The sequence below is a fragment of the Ambystoma mexicanum genome, chromosome 2p (assembly GCF_040938575.1).
Source record: "Ambystoma mexicanum isolate Mex_15411 chromosome 2p, UKY_AmexF1_1, whole genome shotgun sequence".
Classification (NCBI taxonomy): Eukaryota; Metazoa; Chordata; class Amphibia; order Caudata; family Ambystomatidae; genus Ambystoma; species Ambystoma mexicanum.
Window position 1 is genome coordinate 1,144,486,256 of NC_090923.1, and position 20,868 is coordinate 1,144,507,123.

General features: G+C 47.0%; 1 protein-coding gene across 2 annotated transcripts in view; it reads right to left on the minus strand.

Moving 5' to 3' along the window:
• Positions 1-20,868, minus strand: part of LOC138567240 (RIB43A-like with coiled-coils protein 2) — a 304,620-nt gene that overhangs the window by 59,472 nt on the left and 224,280 nt on the right. For both annotated transcript variants that reach the window (XM_069645237.1, XM_069645239.1), the window contains exons 5-6: positions 9,244-9,362; positions 8,870-9,097 (exon numbers count right to left, since the gene is read on the minus strand). In XM_069645237.1, the coding sequence (XP_069501338.1) occupies positions 8,870-9,097; positions 9,244-9,362 (347 nt within the window). The remainder of the gene's footprint in view (positions 1-8,869; positions 9,098-9,243; positions 9,363-20,868) is intronic.

Here is a 20,868-nt window from a genome sequence, read left to right on the forward strand (position 1 = left end):
GAAACAAAGTATGGAGGTTACTGGTGACTGGACACCTATGAGAAGTAACCGCGTGGGGGAAAAATATAACCTCTAGTAGAATCCAAAGCGAGGTGCAGAGGAAGAGCGAAGGACCCAGAAACGAAGTAAACAACGGAGAGGGGTTGCAACGCAATGACCTGCCGGGAGGCAGGGATTTTATACTCCCGGCAGCGTTGCGTCTCGCGTTAGGAGCTGCGGCCATAAACACAAAAAAGGGACTAAAGCAACCTTCCCCCATGACCTCTCAAACTCCAACGCGGAAGTAAACGCCAGTCACGGCGATGGCCGCGACTGCGAGTGACAGTATGCCCCCCCCTAGAGTGCAACCGCCCAGGCCTACCTGGGTGCAAGCGATGGAACTTGGCCAACAGTTGAGGGGCATGTACATGGGAAGCTGGCTCCCAGGAATCCTCCGACCTTGGGTAACCCTTCCATGACAGGAGGTATTCCAACCGACCATGAAGGAATCTGGAATCATGAATGGCGGAAACTTCGTATTCCTCCTGGTCGGCTGTAGTGACAGGTAGTTTCCGGCGGAGAGACCGGTGATTGGGATCTGAATAGTAAGGTTTAAGAAGAGAGGCGTGAAAAACAGGGTGTATGCGTCTGAGAGACGGAGAGAGTTGTAGACGATAGGCAACTGGATTGACCTTGGAGAGGATGGGAAAAGGTCCCAAGAAACGAGGAGATAGTTTAGAAGGTCTTGTCCATCTGGGAAGGAATCTGGTGGACAACCACACTTTGTCCCCCGGTTTCCATGAAGGTGTTTCCCTGCGGTGTTTATCGGCCTCGGTCTTATTCCGCCGTCTGCATTCCGCCAAACTCATCAATGCACTGTCCCTGGCCTCCTTGAGATTTCTTAACACCTCTTCTGCAGTGGGAGAGTTGGAGTAACTGGGTACCTCGGGCATTAGATAACGCGGGTGAACGCCGTAGGTACAATAAAAAGGTGATAGGCCAGTGGCACTGTGCTTGGAGTTGTTGTACACGAATTCCGCCGTAGGGAGTAGAGAAACCCAATTATCTTGGCACTGGGAAATAAAACATCGCAAGTACTGCTCCAAAGTTGCGTTGAGTCGCTCCGTTTGGCCGTTTGTCTGGGGGTGAAACCCTGAGGATAGGGCCCTTTCCATCCCCAATCGAGTACATAAAGCCGTCCAGAATTTGGATATGTACTGGCTTCCTCGATCGGATATCATCTTGTCGGGGAGGCCATGATGCTTAAAGATATCTCGGGCAAAGGTTTCTGCCATCTTGGTAGCAGAAGGGAGTCCTGGAAGAGGAGAGAAATGGGCTAGCTTGCTTAGAGAGTCCACTGTCACCATGATACATGTGCATGACTCGGAGTCGGGAAGCTCCACTATGAAGTCCGTGGAGATGAGACCCCACGGGCGAGTCGGCATCTCCGCTTGGGTAAGAAGTCCTAGGGGCTTCCCGGAAGCATATTTGACACTGGCACAAGTAGGGCAGGTCTTTACGTAGTTAAACACGTCTCTCCTGATGTTGGGCCACTGGAACGATCTCGAGATGAGTTCCAACGTACCATTCCCGCTTCGGTGTCCACCTAGACGTGAGTCGTGACACCATTTAAGGATTTTCCGGCGCAGTGACCCCTCAGGAATATACCACTTCTTCTTGTAGAAGACCCAGCCGTCCTTGATTTGGAAAGGAGAATCAACGGAAAAAGAGAACTGGGGAGCCTCTTGCGCAACGGCAGCCTTGACCTCCTGAAGGAAAGAACTCACTGTGGCTAAGATCCGATTTCTGTGGAATAACGGTTCAGACTTGACCGCTACCGTTTCCAAGTGGGAATCTTTGCGAGACAAAGCGTCAGCCAGACGGTTGAGAGACCCAGGGATGTACGTGATCTGGAAGTCGTACTGCGAAAACAGGTAGGCCCATCTAGCTTGTCTGGAGTTAGAACATTCCATGTCCTGTAAAGCCTTGAGGTTTTTGTGGTCAGTGCGAATGAGAAACCGATGACGGGCACCCATGAGAAGGTGCCTCCATTCCTCACAAGCCAATTTCATCGCCAACAATTCTTTCTCCAGAACCGAGTAGTTGAGCTGGCTGGGAGAAAGAGTCTTAGAGAGATAGGCGACCGGATGCTCCACCTTGTTGAAAGACTGAAGCAACACTGCTCCTACAGCGATAGCGGAGGCGTCCGTCTCCAGAATAAATGGAAGAGTTTGGTTTGGATGCTGCAGAATCGGGGCAGAGCAGAAGAGGGTTTTTAGATGACAGAAACTTCTTTCTGCCTCAGTAGACCAGGAAAAAGGATAGGCCGTCTTCTTGAGTAGGCGGGTGATGGGAAACACCACCTCCGAAAAGTTCGGAATGAATCTTCGGTAGTAATTTGAAAGACCCAAGAACCTCTGGACCTCTCGGACAGAGGTCGGGCCGGCCAGCCAAGAATCACTTGCATCTTGTCAGGATCCATGGCGATCCCTTCTTCTGATAGCACGTATCCCAGATAATGTACCGAAGGTACCGCAAATCTGCACTTCTCCTCCTTGACCAGAAGATGGTTTTCCTTAAGACGCTCCAAAACTCGTCGTACTTGTGCTATGTGTTCTCTCATGTTAGGGGAAAAAACCAAGATATCATCTAAATAGATGATGACCGAGATGGAAAGCATGTCGGAGAACATCCGGTCCATGAACCTCTGAAATACCGCAGGGGCGTTCACCAAGCCAAACGGCATTACCTTGTATTCAAATAGGCCCAGAGGAGTACGAAACGCAGTTTTCCATTCGTCACCCTTGGCTATCCGCAACAGATGGTAAGCGTTTCGAAGGTCCAGTTTGGTAAAGATTCGAGCACCTTCTACTGCCTCAATAATATCCGTGATTAGGGGCATCGGATACCGGTCACGGACTGTCACTGTATTTAGACCCCTGTAGTCGATGCAAGGTCTAAGGTCGGTGGAATCTCTTTTCTTTATAAAAAACAAAGGGGCTCCTGCTGGAGACTTGGAAGGTTGTATGAGACCATTCTCCATGTTGGTATCCAAGTATTTCTGAAGCACTTGTCTCTCGGTCTGAGTGAGGGCGAACATCCTTCCGAATGGTACCAAGGCATGGGGCTCCAGGTCGATAGTGCAGTCCTCTGGCCGATGGGGTGGAAGTCTGGCATGGAGGCACTCCTGAAAAACGTCTGAAAAACCCGAGCAGAAATTGGGTAAAGCATGGATACCTACATGATTATTGGGAAACACCTTGACTGGCTGAAGATCAGCCCGACCTTCCAAATAACAACAGTTAGTAGCGCAATATGGGGAACTGAAGCTTATTTGGTTCTCGGTCCAATTTATCAGAGGATTGTGTCGTCGGAGCCAGGTAATGCCCAAGATGATGGGAAAATGGGCCGCTCTGATAATATCGAAACTCAGGACTTCCTTATGTTGGTTGATCGTCAAAGTGAGTTCCTCAGTGGTATGGGTGATAGGACCTGAGGACAAAGGTGAACCGTCTACTCCTTCCACCTTCTGACCTTCTGCCCGGGGAATCCGACGGAGGCCCACCTTGTCAGCCCACAGGGTGTCAACAAAGTTCCCTGCCGCGCCACAGTCCAACAGAGCCAGTGTCTCCTCCTGATGGTTTCCGAGGTTGAGTTGTACTGGAATGACCATTAGCCTGGAGTCTTCCTTAGACTCGGAAGAGGTCACTGACAGAGAAACATAGGGACGATGGAGATTTCTTAAAGACCCTCGGTCGTTTGTCCCTACTAACGCCGAGGGTAGTCGTTTCCCGACCTCTTGTTTGACAGTTCTGTGCAGTCTCTAAGAAAATGCTGCTCTGATCCGCAGTAGGCACACAGTCCTTTCTCTCTTCTGCGACGTCTTTCAGCAGCGGACAAGGGCGCCCTGGTAGCACCGATCTGCATAGGTTCTTCCGTAATGATGTTAGTAGAGCGACCAGGGAGAACGGGTACAGAGGGGTCTGAGTTATGGCCAGGAGTCCTTTGCTTACGACGTTCAACTCGTCTCTCCTGAAGGCGATACTCTATGTGAAGAGCAGCAGAAAGTAGATCTGAGAAAGTAGGAGAACGAGGAGACCTGGCTAGCTCGTCTTTAATTTCTTCCTTCAGTCCTCTTCTGAAAATGGCATACTGGGCTGTCTCGGGCCATCCGGCCCCGGCTGCTAACGTCTTGAAAGAGGAGATGTATGATAACACGTCTAGCGAGCCTTGCCTGACATCCAACAGGTCTTCGCAGGCTGTAAAGGAGAGCTCTGGTCGTTCGAAGGTGTGCTTGAGAAGATTCTGAAACCCCGGATAGTCCTGCAGAATGGCGTTTCCGCTAGTCACCAGAGGGGTGGCCCAGGAAAGAGCGTTTCCCGTCATGTTGGTTATTAGGAAACCCACCCGGGCCTGATCTGTAGCAAAGGTACGGGGTCTGAACGTAAAATGAACCAGGCATGCTTCGAGAAACTCCTTTACCTTCTTTGGGGAGCCATCAAATTTCCCCGAGGACAGTGCCATGGGTGGCAATTCCGAGGGAGTAGGTTCCCTAGCCGCAACCATTTGTTTAAGCAAGGCGTTCTCAGTCTTGACCCCTTGTAGCTCCTGGGACATCGCTTGGAATGCCTTCCATAGCTCTTGGACTTGTTCGTCAGCTGACATCGTGATACTCTTTGGCGTTGCAAACTGTGACTTAAGGGGTACCTTTGACTGTGTTCCCTCCGTACCCACGTTCTCCTCACCTGGGCTTTCCGAGTCGATGGTATCTTGCAGGCCTCGACGTGCCAGGTAGTCTCTCTCTTTCCTCTGGTGCGAGGGCTTGTCACGGAGAGAAGCCACTGTGACCGCTGGGTGTGAACAGCGGCACAGTGACCCCCTCTCCGGAATCAAACCAGAAAAAGCAGGGAAAAACCCACTAGGGGAAAAAACCCTGATAAGAGGTGCCAAGACGTTTCTCAGAAGGCCAGTAGTCCACCGATGAAGAGGAGGAAGCGAAGGATCTCCAAACGCTGAAAACGTCCACTGTAGCGGTCGACCTGGAGAGTAGGCGAGGGAAACAGCAACTGGGAAGTCCGGACTGAAGGTAGAAGTCTTTCCGAGAGGCACTGCGGAGGAACACGGGAGCACGGGAGAGAAACCCCGCGATGACCAGACTCAAGAGCTAGGTGAGAGGACGAGAGAGAGTGAGAGAGAGAGAGAGAGAGAGAGAGAGAGAGAGAGAGAGAGAGAGAGAGAGAGAGAACGAGAGAGAGAGAGAGAGAGAGAGAGAGAGAGAGAGAGAGAGAGAGCACGGCAGACGCCACCAAAAGGGGGGCGGCGGATGGCAATGAGAAACAAAGTATGGAGGTTACTGGTGACTGGACACCTATGAGAAGTAACCGCGTGGGGGAAAAATATAACCTCTAGTAGAATCCAAAGCGAGGTGCAGAGGAAGAGCGAAGGACCCAGAAACGAAGTAAACAACGGAGAGGGGTTGCAACGCAATGACCTGCCGGGAGGCAGGGATTTTATACTCCCGGCAGCGTTGCGTCTCGCGTTAGGAGCTGCGGCCATAAACACAAAAAAGGGACTAAAGCAACCTTCCCCCATGACCTCTCAAACTCCAACGCGGAAGTAAACACCAGTCACGGCGATGGCCGCGACTGCGAGTGACAAATACCCCGAGATTTCTAAGTGCGGACCCGGGGATCCAACCTCTGTTGCTCTGCGTTGTCTTGCTTTAAAGATCAGCATGTAGCCCCTGAGCTATCCTCCCAAAACAATCACATACAAGAAACAATTATGAGGGCGAGTAGCAAACAAATGGGAAAGTCTTGGCCCAGAGGGAGGGGATTAAAGCCCTGTACAGGCTGGGGAAATCACAGGGCCAGTGTGGGTGCTTAGAGGAGGAGAATGTTTAGAGGCGGTTGGAGAGGGGAGAATAGAGAGACAAAGGAGGAAGGAGAGTAGAGCTTAGAAAACAGTTAAGAGGAAGGTGAAAAGGAGCTGAGCTCAGGGCGTGGTGGAAAGAGCTAAGAGGGTGGTGTTGGTGAGAGGAGTTGAGGGGAAGGCTGGGAGAGGAGCTTTGGAGGAGGTGGTGAGGAAAAAAAGCTAAAAAGGATGAGAGGGAAGACGCCAGTTATAATCATCAGAAGAGATTAGAGGAGACCTGATCATGATAGGGGCATGAAAGAGAAAGGCTCACTCGTACCTTAAGCCTGCAGTGTGTGTGATTGAGCAGGGATGAGGAACAAAGTTGTGGAAAAGCGTTGACGCTTTTACAGGAATATATGGACAGTGAGGCGATTAGAAAGGATTAGGTGAAGGGAGTTCCCTTAGGAATGAGCATGTGGTGTGGCAATAAGAAGTAAAGTGAAATCCAGCTGGTGGGCAACAGGACCTGGACCCCAGTGCGGGCAGGTGATCAGGAGACAAGAGAACAGGCTGTGAACACTTAAAGGTGGGCTCCTATCTGGTGGAAGCTGTGGGACTTGTTGGGACATTGGCCAAGACCTGGGTCATTAGCAGAGTCCAGTGTATCAGTCATTCATCAATCAACAGAAGCCAGTCATCCCACCAAAGACAAGTCAACAAAAGCTGGAAGACAGGATAATATGGACATTGTGCATTTGAGACTGTAAGCAACGATAGGGAGAATCTGGGAAAACAATAAGAACTTGAAAGACATTTGTCAAGACCAAATGTCATTCTGAATATCATTTTACATCTAAAACAAACTTTATTGATTATATGTCTAGTGTTGTGTCCCTTGTGGAAACCATTCATCCTTATGGCAGCTTCCGACTGGATAATCATCTGTTTTTACCAACACAAATTAAAGAGCATCTCAGATCAGTTTTGGGCAGATCAAAACCCTCAAAATGCTTTAGCCCTTTTTTACTTTTTTGCATTGCCTAACTATCAGTCGACTTCCATACTCCACATGCCCTTCATGAGGGGCACTTCATCTTCAAGTCTGTCTTTTCGTTTTTACTGTGGTGCTGTGGGCTGATCATGGGGTGGCAAGGAAGGAAGAAATAAGACTTTTGCTCATACATAATTGTTTCTCTGATTTCAAGGGCACTTTGCCAGATCAGCAACAACAATGGTGGCACAGTGTCTGGTTGGGGTAGAAGTTGAGGGTTCTGGGGAGGCAGCAAGTGATCGGTGCACCCAAGCCGTACATCAAGCAAGCAGACTAACGTGACACAGCTAAAGAAAAGAGAGGATGGGCCATCAGTAACCTATGCTGCCCTCCTCTCATTTTAGCAGTCACACTGCTTCTATTGCCAACATGCTCTCTACTATGATGGTTCTTTAAACATATAAATTTACGAGAATAGCATCCAACATGAATATACCCTCCCAGAAAGATCTGGGGTCAAATTTCCTATGATGCCTATGCAGTAATAGAGGGAAGGTAATAACTCAAATGATAGTGTAAGAAAAACATGGGATAGTAACCTTCTTGGGGAAACTACAAACTCCTGCTTGGCTTGTCAAAATATGGTCAATGCACGCCTTGGAAAAGATTACAAACTAATAAATCAAATCAAAGCATGGTAACATTCCCCAGCATATGGAATCCATCTAGTATACACATGTTGGAGGAATGTATGGAGATAGCACGTCAAACTAGATTAAGCTAAAATCAGTAACTATAGGCCAGATCCACGACAGGGAATGCTGTGAAATTACAACGAGGAATAAGGGCACTACCCAATCTCATCTGTTGAAACCGTCTTGAGGATGAGATGGCCAGGAACCTTTAGTGCTACAGACAACTCTTGGTGGAATGTGAGGGGGACATGGAACATTACAGTTCAAGAATAAAATAAAGTAGAATAATGTTTTCAAAACATCTTTTGTATCAATGAGACACTTGCTCCTGAACTTAGATTTAAATTTGATTAATGAGAACATCACGATGAAGGAACTAACTCGAGTTCAACCCAAATTTCATCTAAGCCTATTGAATGTTAAACTGTTCACTTTAAATGCTGAAATAAACAAATATTGAAAATAAAAAAAACATAAAACAACTGGGATGAAAAAAGCCAGAAACAAAAAAATAGACTAAAGCAGCCTGATCATGAAAACATTCTTCTCAGGAAGCTCAACTGAGAGGGCAAGTTGACCAGAAGGAGAGGGGAAAGTTACACCTGCTCTTAGGCTTTAGTTCTCACGTCTTCATGTTCCTATAATAGATACCATTAACACATGAAAATTGTTATGGACCTCCTCTCAACCAATCATAATGTTTAGAGCGCAGTCAGTAACTACTGGTATTGACTGCATTCTGAACATTCCGACTTCAAAAGCAGACAGGAAAATCACAATGCAATTTCCAGGTAGGGTTCCTGTCAACAAGAAAACTCCTTGCTGGGCATTATGTGGGAACATCCTATTTGAAATACAAGAGAGAAAGCTAAAACATAGGAAGAGGCCTTCACTTTCTTAGAAGCCGTTTACCTTTAAACGACCCCTAATGCATGCTCATGGTAAACCCACTCCAGTTTAAGTAAGTTTGCAATTAAAATACTTCACTTATGAAAACAACCTTGCTATTTAAACACTGCAGAATAAAACCACATTTAATTTACTGAGTTTGTCCATTTAGTTTACTCACTATTAAAGTAGCGTTTTTACTTCACCTCCAAGATTGCTACTACCAAAATGTAATAAAAGCCTTATATATGTCAGGAGGGGTCATTACCGCTTGGGACAATGACCCTTCCCCAACTTAGGGCCCGAAGCAAATCTCTCGATAATGACCCCTCCCTCGATCTATAAAGCTACATTAAGAGGAAGCCAACACGTACAACTTTAAGGGCTGGCACATAAGGGTACTTGCTCTTACACAGGGAAGTGGGATTCGTTTTGAGCAATGGGAGGCCCTTACTCATACCTCATTCTCCTGGCGCTGCAGCTCCTGTGTGTGCCTGATTGCCTCCAGCTGCTCAGGGCTCATGCCCTTCCAGCGGTCTGACACAACGCGCTGTGGCCCAAACCAGCTAATTGCCTGGTCAGGATTCTCGGTCAGGATGTCCCCAGTCAGGTGGTTGTAGATCTCAGCAAAGTTGTCATCTTCCTCTTGCTGCTTTTCCAGTCGCCGACGCTCTGCCACCTCAGCAGCCTGTAAAAGAGAGACACCAGCATTACACTACAGCCTTGGGGATCTCAGGTCCCTCGATCTGTTCAGTCTGAGGGCCCCTACAGACCTCATTCTGAACCAGGAGATGCTTTCCTGGTGGCAATTCAGGGGAGAGTTAGTGACATTACCTGGGCTTTGTTGAAATTCTCAGTTGCCAAGTCAATAGCTTTCCTGCAATCCTCCTCCATGCGGGCCAAGTGCAGGGCCCGCTCATCCAGTTCCACTCGCTTCTTATCACAGAGATTGTCTGCAGGGATAGGACATATCATGGTACATGATGCACTTAAAATCCATCACTTGCCTGACTTAGTGGTAACTAGATGTTCATGCAACGTTAGCTAAGCTACTCCTCAAGTAAAACAGCTTACAGTTTTAGGTCAAAGAAAGCAAAGCTGTCCTTTTTTTGGGACATACGGACTGAAGGCTAGGTAGCAAAGTTATACCTCATATTACACTGGTCTCACTGACTCACAATTGAGACAGCAGAGCTTTAGGTCACATCAAACCGATTTTTACAGGTTTAGGAATTAGTTAACACACCTATCCCATTTAGATTAAACACTCTGTATGGGGCCACAAACAAGCCAAGAAATAGAGCGGCCAGTAACACAATGTAAACCCGATAAATATGCCAAGAGAAAGTGAACAATCACAATCTCAACAATTTCACTTATTTTCAAGATCATCTTACCCATAATGAGGGTACACAAGGCAGTTCTAAGAGCCCAAAATAATCTGCACACCTCGAACAGCTTCTGGGAACCAAGCAATCGCGTTGATGCATTTTCTCTGGGGGGCCAGAACAGTGATGAATATAGTTAAAATAAAGCATTGTGTGTGTGTGTGTATACTGACAGCCTCAGCGTTTTGCTGCAACCCTACTCCCCCCACTGCTTATTTTAAAGTGAGTGACCTAATACAGATTACTATTTTGATTTCTCATTGACTGCATTAAGGACAACAGGGAAGAAACCAAAAGTGAGGTGCATGAAGTATCCATCTATGTAACACAAAGTGCACCAGTGTTTAGGGAAACTCTGGCAGAAAGTCTGGGGAAAAGCATACAGCACATTATAATCTGTAGTTCTTTAGACCCACCTAAATCAAGGAACATAATTGAAAGAAACATCTCATTTGGGAACATGACAATATTTGGCCAATTCTAATTTAGCAAAACATCAATGTAATTGAATGTAAAGGTAAAACCTTGTCCAGCAAACGTAGCCAGGTTCAGATGTGAAAAGTATGGGTGGAGTACAGCCAGCTTACAATGTAAACTAGCTCAGATCATACATTTATTTTCTGTTTTGGTAAACCTTCCGATAAGGGTACGACGTCCTTTCATCACAGGCATTTCAAAGCCTGCAAAGGACATAGAACTGCAATAAGGGACCTGTACAAGCCTGCAAAGGACATATAACTGCAATAAGGGACCTGTACAATCTGCTAGGGAAAGGTACTGCTTTCAGGGAAATGTAGAGCTTCACAAGTAGGGGCCAGCAGCACAAACTTACCATAAACATTCAAATTGCTATTCAACCACCAAGTAATATGCATCTATATCTGGGACCCCCACCCCCACAGGGCATCAAGGAGAAATAGAACATATCAGCTTAATCACCATACTCATAAGGATTTTAAAAAAGGCAAAGGGCAATTTAATTAAGATGTTAGAGAAATAATGCAAAGGTTAGGCTACAATCACCACTGTAGCAACAGAGATCTCACACCATTCTGGAATTCTGCAAGAAGGTGAGGGGTCACCTTAGCTCCAACAAACATCAGAGCGTTCTGCTGATTAGTCGAAGGTACACTAGCCACAACTCTAAAAACATAATTTCTAAGAAAATGAACTCTGCCCACATAGGATACCATTGTCTATTCTGATAAGTTGCCAAGAAGCCAGAAAGATGCAACAACTCACATTTCCTCCAGTGAAGCCAGATTCTCTAAAACTCAATCACACCCAACATCATTCAGGAAAGGTTGCTGTCAATTTTTGCACAAGTATACAGACAGGAACAAGTTACTTACCAACTGTAACGTTATTTCGACTGGATGTTCGACTATCATAGATGAGGAATACGTGGAAGGAACATCCAATCGAAAGAACGTTACAGTTGGTAAGTAACTTGTTCTTCGAATGGATTGTGCCCTCCCACATATTCCTCATCTATGATAGACTCCCACAGCAGTAAGATATTATGAGGCGAGAGAACTATTTACCCTATCATAGATGGATTGAAGTACTGCTTTTGCAAATAGGCCTTCTTGGGAAAATGAGGAATCTAAGCAGTAATGCTTGACAAAAGTGTGAATTGACACCCACGTTACAGCTGAGCAGATGTCAATTACGGGGACTCGGCAGACGTAGACATACCCCTTGTGGAATGAGCTTTAAGCCCTTCCGGCGGTTCCCTCCCCGCTAGCCTGTAACACTCCACAATATCCAGAGTTATCCAGCGGGATATAGTTTGCTATGTCACCGCTATTCCCAATTTAGGACCAGAATAACCCACAAAGAGTTGGTCATCAAGACGTGATTTTGCCATTCTCGTTATATAAAAACTTAGAGCCCTTTTTGGGTCCTGTCTGTGCAACCTCTCCTCCTCTATGCCCAAATGAGAGGGAGGGTAGAAAATTGGAATTATTATTTTTTGAGACAGGTGAAAAGGATCCACATTCTTGTTTCTACACCAGTTACTGAACTTATTCCAATGAAACCGGTACAAAGATTTGATGCTGGCCTTCTGGCCGAAAGCAAAACCGCCATTACGTCGTCCGGAAGGTACTAATCCTTATATCTCAGCCTCTCAGAAACCATGTGTGAAGGCTGAGTGTTTTGACCTCTGGACAGAGAACCCGACCTTCCTCTTGCGAGAGAGGGTCCTCTATTTGTGGAAGACTTATTGGAGGGCAGGTGGACATATCCAGAAGGTCCGGGTACCACGTCTTCCTGGCCGCACCCGGAGCAATATAATGGATTTCCTGAACTTTCCCAACCCCCTGATTGCATGAGGAATGACGGGGACTGGAGGAAACACGTACAGGAGTGGAAAATGCCAGTCCACTACGAACTTGTCCCCTAGAGCAATGCTTTTCGCACTTCCGATTCAACTCGGTCGTGGACAGATCCACTTGAGGGGTTCCCCAAAGGGTGAAGATCTCTTGAAGGACTTCCTGAGCTAGCTCCCACTAGTGGGAGACTGTGCTTTGCCTGCTCAGAGTGACCGCCGCTGTGTTCTGCTCCCCGGCTAGGTGAACTGCCGATAGAGAGATTCCTTCTTGTATTGCCAGAAAAATGCAGGATGCCAGGAGGCCAAGCAACCTCAGAAAATCGTAGGCCGGTAGACGCTGGGCATTCTGGAATCTTATTACCATTTGCAGAATGTGTTGAGCTCTCACCTCAGGGGGCGAGGCTTTCCCTGAGGAAGTATCCAAGACCGCTTCGATGAACTGGAGCTTTTGGAATGGTATCATATGAGACTTCTTGTAATTGAGAGAGAAGCCCAGTTGGTGAAGGAAGTGGCAGGTTATCCTCATATTATGCCGGGCCTGTTTGGGTGAGCAGGCCCTGATTAACCAATCGTCCAGGTAGGGTTAGACATGAATCCCCCCTCTCCTGAGACTCGTTGCCACCACCGCCATCAGTTTGTTGAAGACCCTCTGGGCAGAGGTTAGCCCGAATGGCAGAACTCAAAACTGATAATGAGAGCAGCCAACCACGAACCTCAGGCACTTTCTGTGCTTGAGATGGATTGGCACATCAAAGTAAGCATCCTGAAGGTCCAAAGATGCCAACCAATCCTGGAGTTGGAGAGCCTGAAGGATCTGCGAAAGTGTGACCATCTTGAATTTGTCCTTCCTGAGGAACTTGTTCAAGTATCTCAAGTCCAAGATGGGTCTCAGTCCTCTGTCCTTCTTGGGAATGAGAAAGTAGTGGGGAGTACCAAACCTTGTTCCTCTCTGCTACAGGTAAATGTTCTACTACACCTTTCTCTAGCAGGGTTAAAATCTCCTACAAAAGGAGCGGATCTGGAATTTTGACAGAGCTGGCTCCCGGTGGATGATCCCGATGACTCTTTAGAAAAGGAAGGCAGTAACCTTGGGATAATGTTTCCAATGCCCAAGCATCTGAAGTAATGCCCCACCATTCGTAGAGATGATGAGAGATTCTGCCTCCCCCCGGGGTCTTGTGGGCTAAGGCCTCAGAGTGGCTTAGAGGCAGCTGCAGCAGCGGCTGAGGGTAAAGATGCCGCTGCTGAGGCCGATTTAGCACTCTTTCCTTGTCCACCACAAGGGAATTTCCTTTGCCCTATCTGTATAGTCTTTCCTTTTCCTCTACCAAAAGAAGAGTAGTAATGAAAAGAGCGGCCTTTCCAGGAAGATGAGCCCGAATAAGGTTGCTGAGGTTGCCGAATGGAGGCGCTAAGGGACTTAGCTGCTGCCCTGGAGGTCTGCAGCTTCTCCAAGTTTTCGTCCGCCTTGCTGCCGAACAACCTCGAGCCGTTGAAAGACATGTTGAGAAGCCTGGCCTGCACGTCCGGTGCATACCCAAACATTCTCAACCACGCAAATCTGCGCAGTACCGTGCTTGCAGCCATGGATCTGCTGATTCTGTCAGCAGTATCCAGCGCTGCTTGGAGACACTTCCCCATCGCCTCCTTGCCATCCTTAATTATATTCAGAAAGCCTTCACTTTCTTCGCCTTCTGGAATATGTTCAGCCGCCCCTTTAATACAGTCCCACGGGGTATGGGTAAACCTGGCTAGGGTACAGGTGACATTTTGTGGACTTAAGAGCCATACTGCCCGAGGCAAACACCTTGCGGGCACAAGCGTCCACCTTCTTATCCTCTCTACCTAGGGGGATAGAGGGATAGGCTGACTGTCTGGAAGAATTAGCAGCCTGGATCACCAGGCTTTCAGGTGAAGGGTGTTTCCTGAGATAATCAGGGTCGCTGGAAGATGGTCTATACTTTCTGGTAAAGCTCCTATTAATAGCTGAACCAGACTTGGGAGTCTCCCAGTTAGCTTCTACCTTCCTTTGTAGGGCTCTATTGAAGGGTAAAATGGGGTCTTTTTGCGGGCCCTGATCGAGGATGTCTGCCATATCACCTTGCTCAAAGGTTGGTGAGGCTCTGCTCCAACTCATGTATTCAGTCACCTTGTTAATGAGGTTCCTGTACCCCGAATCAGCATGTTCTGAAGGGTCAGGTTTTGTGAACCCAAACTCTGGTGACGTATCTAGGCCACTGGCAGAGTGGAGGGAGTCGCAAAGGTCTTTCAACCTTGACTCAGGGTCAATTAGTTCCTCAGGAACTTCTCTAGAGCCAAATTTGACTCCTAACTGAGAAATATCTGCCTCAGAGGCACTATCCTCTTCAGAAATAGAGGACATTGACTGAATAAAGTCATACTTTCGAACAGGCCTGTATATGTTTTCCTGTACCGGAATTTGCCTCAAGGGATTCGAAGGAATCGTCGAAGGCGTCGACAGATTCTTCGATGTTTTCGACATCGACGCAATCAGCGCTGATGGTGTCGATGAGCCGTCGATAGTGTCGATGTTTTAAGTGTCTTTGACGGAACCGGGGAACGACTCGATTCCTGGGTTGAAGTCTTCGACCTCTTGGTGTCAGGTTGAGAATGTCGAGAGTCTGACTTACTACTTGCCGAAGTAGTTCTTGACCTGCCTGCGTCATCCAAGGGAGCGACCGAGGTCTGACTCTTGAGAGGCTCTTTTGAGGGGGTCGAGGCCACATTCTCAAAGATTTGCATCATTTCCACCCTGAAAGCATTCCACTTGCTGGAGGAATCCGACCTAGTCGCACATCGTAAAACCTCTGTGGAAGTGTTGGACGATGAAGAGGGAGACCTGTGTCGTCTCTTTTTTGAGTTCTTAGAAGAAGAAGTCGATGAACGTCTCGTCGATCCGGACCTCTTTGGATGTTAATGCCGAGTGGAGTCTCTGGACTCCCCATTTTTTTAATATTTCTTCGAAGAGCTCTTCGAAGCTTCCTGCCCCACGCCAATTTAACTTTTCATTTGTAAAGAGTTTTTTCAGTCATAGACTGACAGGAGCCGCAGTCGTCGGTTCGATGGTCTTTACCCAGACACCAAAGCCAAATGCAGTGAGGGTCTGAGGGTCTATGATGGACATTTTTGGCCCACAGGCATGAAACTTTTTGAAACCCGATTTAGGGGTCGAATGGGTCGATGAAGAGGACATGTTTTCTCGAAGGAAAAAAAGAAGTGCGCTGTTGTCTCGAAGCAAAGCTTGAAAAAACGGAACTGAAGCCAACAGGCGCGACACAAGCTATTTGTACTACGAGTGACGTTGACACGCCATGGTGGCCCTCGAGGGACATCGACACCACAACCTCATGCACAGCACCCTCTGCCGAAATGTATTTTCTGAAGCAGCGAAGCTGCCGGATACGACTATCATAGATGAGGAATACGTGGGAGGATACAATCCATTCCAAATCAATATTTATTATTTTAAATCTGAATGATTTTCTCTGCATTCACTTATAAGCATGAGACAAGAAGCAAGCGGTTATATAGATCGGGGAGAAAAGGGTTAGAACACAGTCATGTTTATATCATACAATCTATTCTAAAATGTTTTTGAGCACGACTTGACCAACGAGGTATACACCCTTTAACATGCACACTCAATTACAGAAAACATGAGTATTCCACGATACTGCCTTCCAAATTATGTCAACAGAAACGGCTGTTGAGGTTGCCTTGGTGCTGACCTAGGTAGCACGAGCACCTGTTGAAGGAGGGCATACGGGTGTGTGTAACATCTCAGAATGCAAGATACAATATAAGGAGTTATGGATTATGTGGTAGATCAGAATCAGGAGATGGACAAGGTTGTATTGTAGGTGACTTTCTTTTATTATCAATCACAACCTACTCTAACCCTAACACTAAGGTTCTTGGCCCAACTCTATAAAGAAAACTATAGAACGGTGCTTGTCAGGAATCCTATACTGACCCAATTTCGGTCTACTTACAATAAATATGTAAATCCAACTAACATACACTTGCTCAGAGAGGCACAGCTCCACCTCACTGATGAGGCCCAACAAGGCTGAAACACGTGTATGGGGTTGCTGTAGGTACTCTTGTTCAGAAGGGAATTGCCATAGCATTTCGGTGCTGGAGTGCCCATGTGGGCGGGACAAAGGCTGATATGCAAATGGATATTTCCCATCTGTTAAAGGTACAGTGAGCAAAAAGCGATGGCTGCAGACTCTCAAAGTGGGAAAAAAAACACAGAACAGGTTATCATGCCATGTTCTTTCTAGAGAGGGGCGCTTGCTACCCTTTTCAATCACGTACACTTAGGCCCTTGGCCCTAGTGAGTGAATGGTGGCTAGTTTCTGAACCCCACCTCGGTGTGTCTTTCTTAATGAGGCTCCTGACCCTTGGTGAACAGTCTAAGCAAGAAAGTTGAATGTCTTTTCAATCTCTCTCCCACCAGCACAGTTCAATCACTCTAATAAATGTCTCTTGTCCTCTTTTATTGGCTTGGGAATGCCTAGTCTGTGTGTTGCCTCTTTTTGTGAGGGTGTTCCAGGCTTTCTTTCTGCGGTAAGTTACTGGAGCTTTTGCCTTGGACTTTTACCCCACCATGGAAATTTTAGTTTGTGTCACCCACATTGGGGCCTCACTGTTCTCACCCCTCCTTGGGGTTGGCTCGCTTTCGCCCGCCTTGAGATTTCACTTCTTCCATCCCATCTTGGGGTCTTTTCTCTCTCACCCTGCCTTGGGGTCGGCTCTTTCTCAGTCGCCTTGAGGCATCATGTCTTATACCCTACCTTGGGGTCGTCTCCCTCTCATCCTGCCTTGGGGTTTCACATGTCCCACCACACCTTTGGGGTTGTCTTTTTCTTACCCCGTCTTGGGGTTACACTTCTTTCACACCATTATAGGGTGTCACATCTCCCAGCCCGCCTTGGGGTATTTTACTTTTTTAACCCTGCTTTGGGAGTCATTACTCTTTCTCACCCCGCCTTAGGGTTTCACTTCTTTCACCAAACTTTGGGGTCATCTGTTTCTCCCCCAGCCATGGGGGTTCTCCTGACCATAGGGTCATCTTACTCTCATCTGGCCTGGCATGGGGGGCTTCCCTTCTCCACCCCGCCTTGGGGTTGGGCTTGTCTCACCCCACTTTGGGGCCCAGTTAGCCCTCTCATCCTTTATCCCAGTTCCCGAGAGCCACTGTGTACCTCTTGTCTCATGGCAGTGCCCCTTTGGAGGCTCATGGAGGTTGTGCAATGCGTCCTCACTTCTTCGGTCTCTTTGCAGTACTCCACGTCGAGTGGAGCTCAGTCCCTTCTCCCGCTGGCCTGCGTGCTTCTATTATCAGTCTGGCACTTCCAGTTTCTGCTTTGGAAGGGCCACAGGCATTCTGCGGGCTCAGCCACGGTCGGGTCCGGCAGACACTCTCAGTTTCCTGCCACTCCTTCCAGGAGGTGGGTTCCGCGCTGCTCCAGTTCTGTGGCTCTCCTCTTCCTCTTGTTTCAATCCTGATTGTCTCTTTAGCCTTCTGGTAAAGGGTGGGACCTCCCATTTCTATCTCGTTCCCAGCGAATACTGTGTGTACCGAGGGTCAGAAACCACAATAGTCAATTTTACAGGATATTTCAAGACTTCATATAGACCAACTCCCATGTAGCCAACAAATAAATTGGGGTCTAGGGAAGAGAGGATAACTTTTATCCCTTTCTAAGGATCTTCTACCCTCTAAGGGGCAGTCACCCACAGTGGAATCTGACTTGCCCTGTCCCCTAGGTACTTTTAAGCTTAGCAGGCTCACCTCTATAGTCCCAAAGGGGGTGGCTCCTCTTGGGGTGAGGGGACGAATTACCTGGATTCATCACAATTACTTGATGGTGCGGTGGCCTGAAAAAAACGTGACACAAAATGATACCTTTTTAACACTTTATTTCTGGTCAAGATAAGTTTGGAATAAACACCTATGGATACCATCGGTTTATCTACAACTTTAAAAAGTTGTTCCTAGCTTGAAAAAGTTAAGATCAAGGTTCTCTTGCCATGGAAAATGGTCTAACTTAGGATTTCTACTGTAAACCCAGTCCCAGGGATAAAGCACCCAGATAGCTTCTTTGCACAAATCGCAGGATTAGGGATATAGGGCCCAACTTGCTCCTTTTCCCATATCACCATCCCAGGGATACAGAGCCTAGCTCACCATTAGTAAGCCATTCAGGATAATAGTGCTTGGCCCAGGTCTTGCTTTCAATGAATCCCATGTTCTGGTGCTTAGCTACCTAGTAAAATATATAGTGCCCCTCTCACTTTTAAGGGATATAGGATATAGTTCCCTGCTCAATTATAAAGTACATATTGCCCTTCTCTCTTCTCAGCAGAACAAGGTCTTTCAGGGAACAACCAGCCTCTCAAGCTCTTCATCTGCTTCAGAGTTTCCAGCTTGATCAGGCTTATAAGCTTCTCCATGGAATTTGGCTTCTTCAGCTCTCTTACCCCCTCAAGTTATTTCAGGCCACTAAGCGTCCTCAAGGTCCTCAACTCTCCAGCACTTGCCCCAGGGTACTCACCATCCTGGCTGCTGTCATGAACCTGGCTGACTGCGTTGCCCATCCTAGTATGCCATGGCTTTATATAGGCTTCTATCTTCTTGGACAGTTCTATCAAGGCCTCTGTATTTCATGCTTGGATCTTATGGATAGGCACTTGCTACAGTTGCTTCCCTTTGGCCCTGCTAATGCGGGTCTGTGGTATCCCAAGGCTTTTAAATGTGGGCAGAAGTCATGTGCTACGTCCCAGTTTTCAGCCGCGCCTGAGGTTTTGCGGCTCTTTATTAAAACCCTTGTCTTTCACACGGGCTCTTCGCCCCTCCGGTACTAGTATCCAGAGCTCCATTTGCCTCAGCTCATACAATAGCTTGCTCTACTGCAGCAAAAGAGACAATTCCTTGTGCGCCGGCACAGCGATCATTTCTTGAGAAATGGACGCCAACAACTAGGTAAGTGCTGCATGCTCCATCCATCTCAGCTTTGCGAAAAAGCAAGGCTCACAAATACATCAGCTTGTGTATGCATTTACTGATACAGGCTCTCTCTTGTCTCATTCTTGACACACAGCCTGTATGGCAAACTTTGCGGACTGCATTCTTTCAACTGGCTCGCTGTCCATATCAACTTGAACACTCCCATCCCAGCACAATGCTTAACTACTTTAGGTTTAGGTAAGACTAATTTGGCCGTATTTTACTCAGTATTTCTTTTCTGACTTCCAGGGCCAATAAGTTGAGGTTTTTGGTTTCGCCCTTTCTGTCCCCTACCTAGAACTGCTCCAGTTAATTTGATTAACTCTACACATATACGGAGCAGCATGCCATCCACCAGGGGCACATATCCATTGGCCTGCTATACCTACCCAAGCCCTGCAGCACCGGCGGAGCTTGCCCGAGGCACAGCATTCAAGAAATGGAGTTTCAGAATTCCATGTTAAGCCTTTCTCCATGGATCTTCTTGCTATTAGCCGCCATTTATTTTTGAACAATTTGGTATTGAGATTTGTATCCCAAATTGCCTCCAAACACATACAGCCCTAACTTTATTTATTTATATATGCATCCAACAGGGTCTTTCAGTTACGCCCTGACGAAGGCAGCCTTCAACACCCACACACCGCCGAAACGCAATCCGACCTCCTGGGGAGTGTCCATTGGTCCACCCATTTGACTAGCTTTTCAATCATTGGACACTACTCTTCTCCTGTCCCCCTTCCCCCTGTCGCATAGGCAGACCCCTTTTGGTGTTCACTTTCAAGGTTGCCAAAACAGTTTTCCACCAAAACGAAGGAAGGATGTGTTTTGTCAAAAGATAACAGAAGCATTTCAGCTCTCACAAATGTAACTATAAGAGTAATAAATGTACAAGTGTGATTGACTATCACCACCTTACTCGCTGTCTCTGATTAGGCAATATCCATTGACTTAATTGCTAAGTTAGATAGAACCAATGGTTCTCTCAGGAAGAATTCAGTATACTGCTTCCTAAGTAAGGGTACTGGTTGAACAATACAAACAAGTTTTTGTTATTGATTTGTCTATGGTTCACCAGAATTTTCTTGGAATTTTTTACTTTTAATGTTTTCATCTTTTTCTTTCATCTTCTGCTTCCTTGATTACCAGCTCTGATCTGGCACACTATTATCACTGGGTCCTGTTCACCAACTACAACCTACTTTTACACTGATTCGTCTCTTTTTACTACATTGTTACGCCTACAATTGTGTTATTGCTTTGTGTTGAAATGTTAGCAAATCAAACTTCATGTTTTATGAATACATTTCAGTGGTCTGTATGATTTCTTTGGATGCAATTATTATTTCTTGATTGAATCATTGTTTTATCACTTGTTGATACGAGACGCTTTTAAATTAATAACCAAACTGATATTAACTTCTGGCAGCAGTTTTTCTCTTTATGTTTTTTGTATCTCCAGGGACTTTGCCTTCTTCATCTCTCTTACCCCCTCAAGTTGTTTCAAGCCACTAAGTGTCCTCAAGGTCCTCAACTCTCCAGCACTTGGCCCAGGGTACTCACCATCCTGGTTGCTGTCTGTATTTCATGCTTGGATCCTCTGGATAAGCACTTGCTACAGCTGCTTGCCTTTGCCCCTGCAAATGCGGGTCTGTGGCAACCCAAGGCTTTTAAATGTGGGCAAAATGTCATGCCTTCCA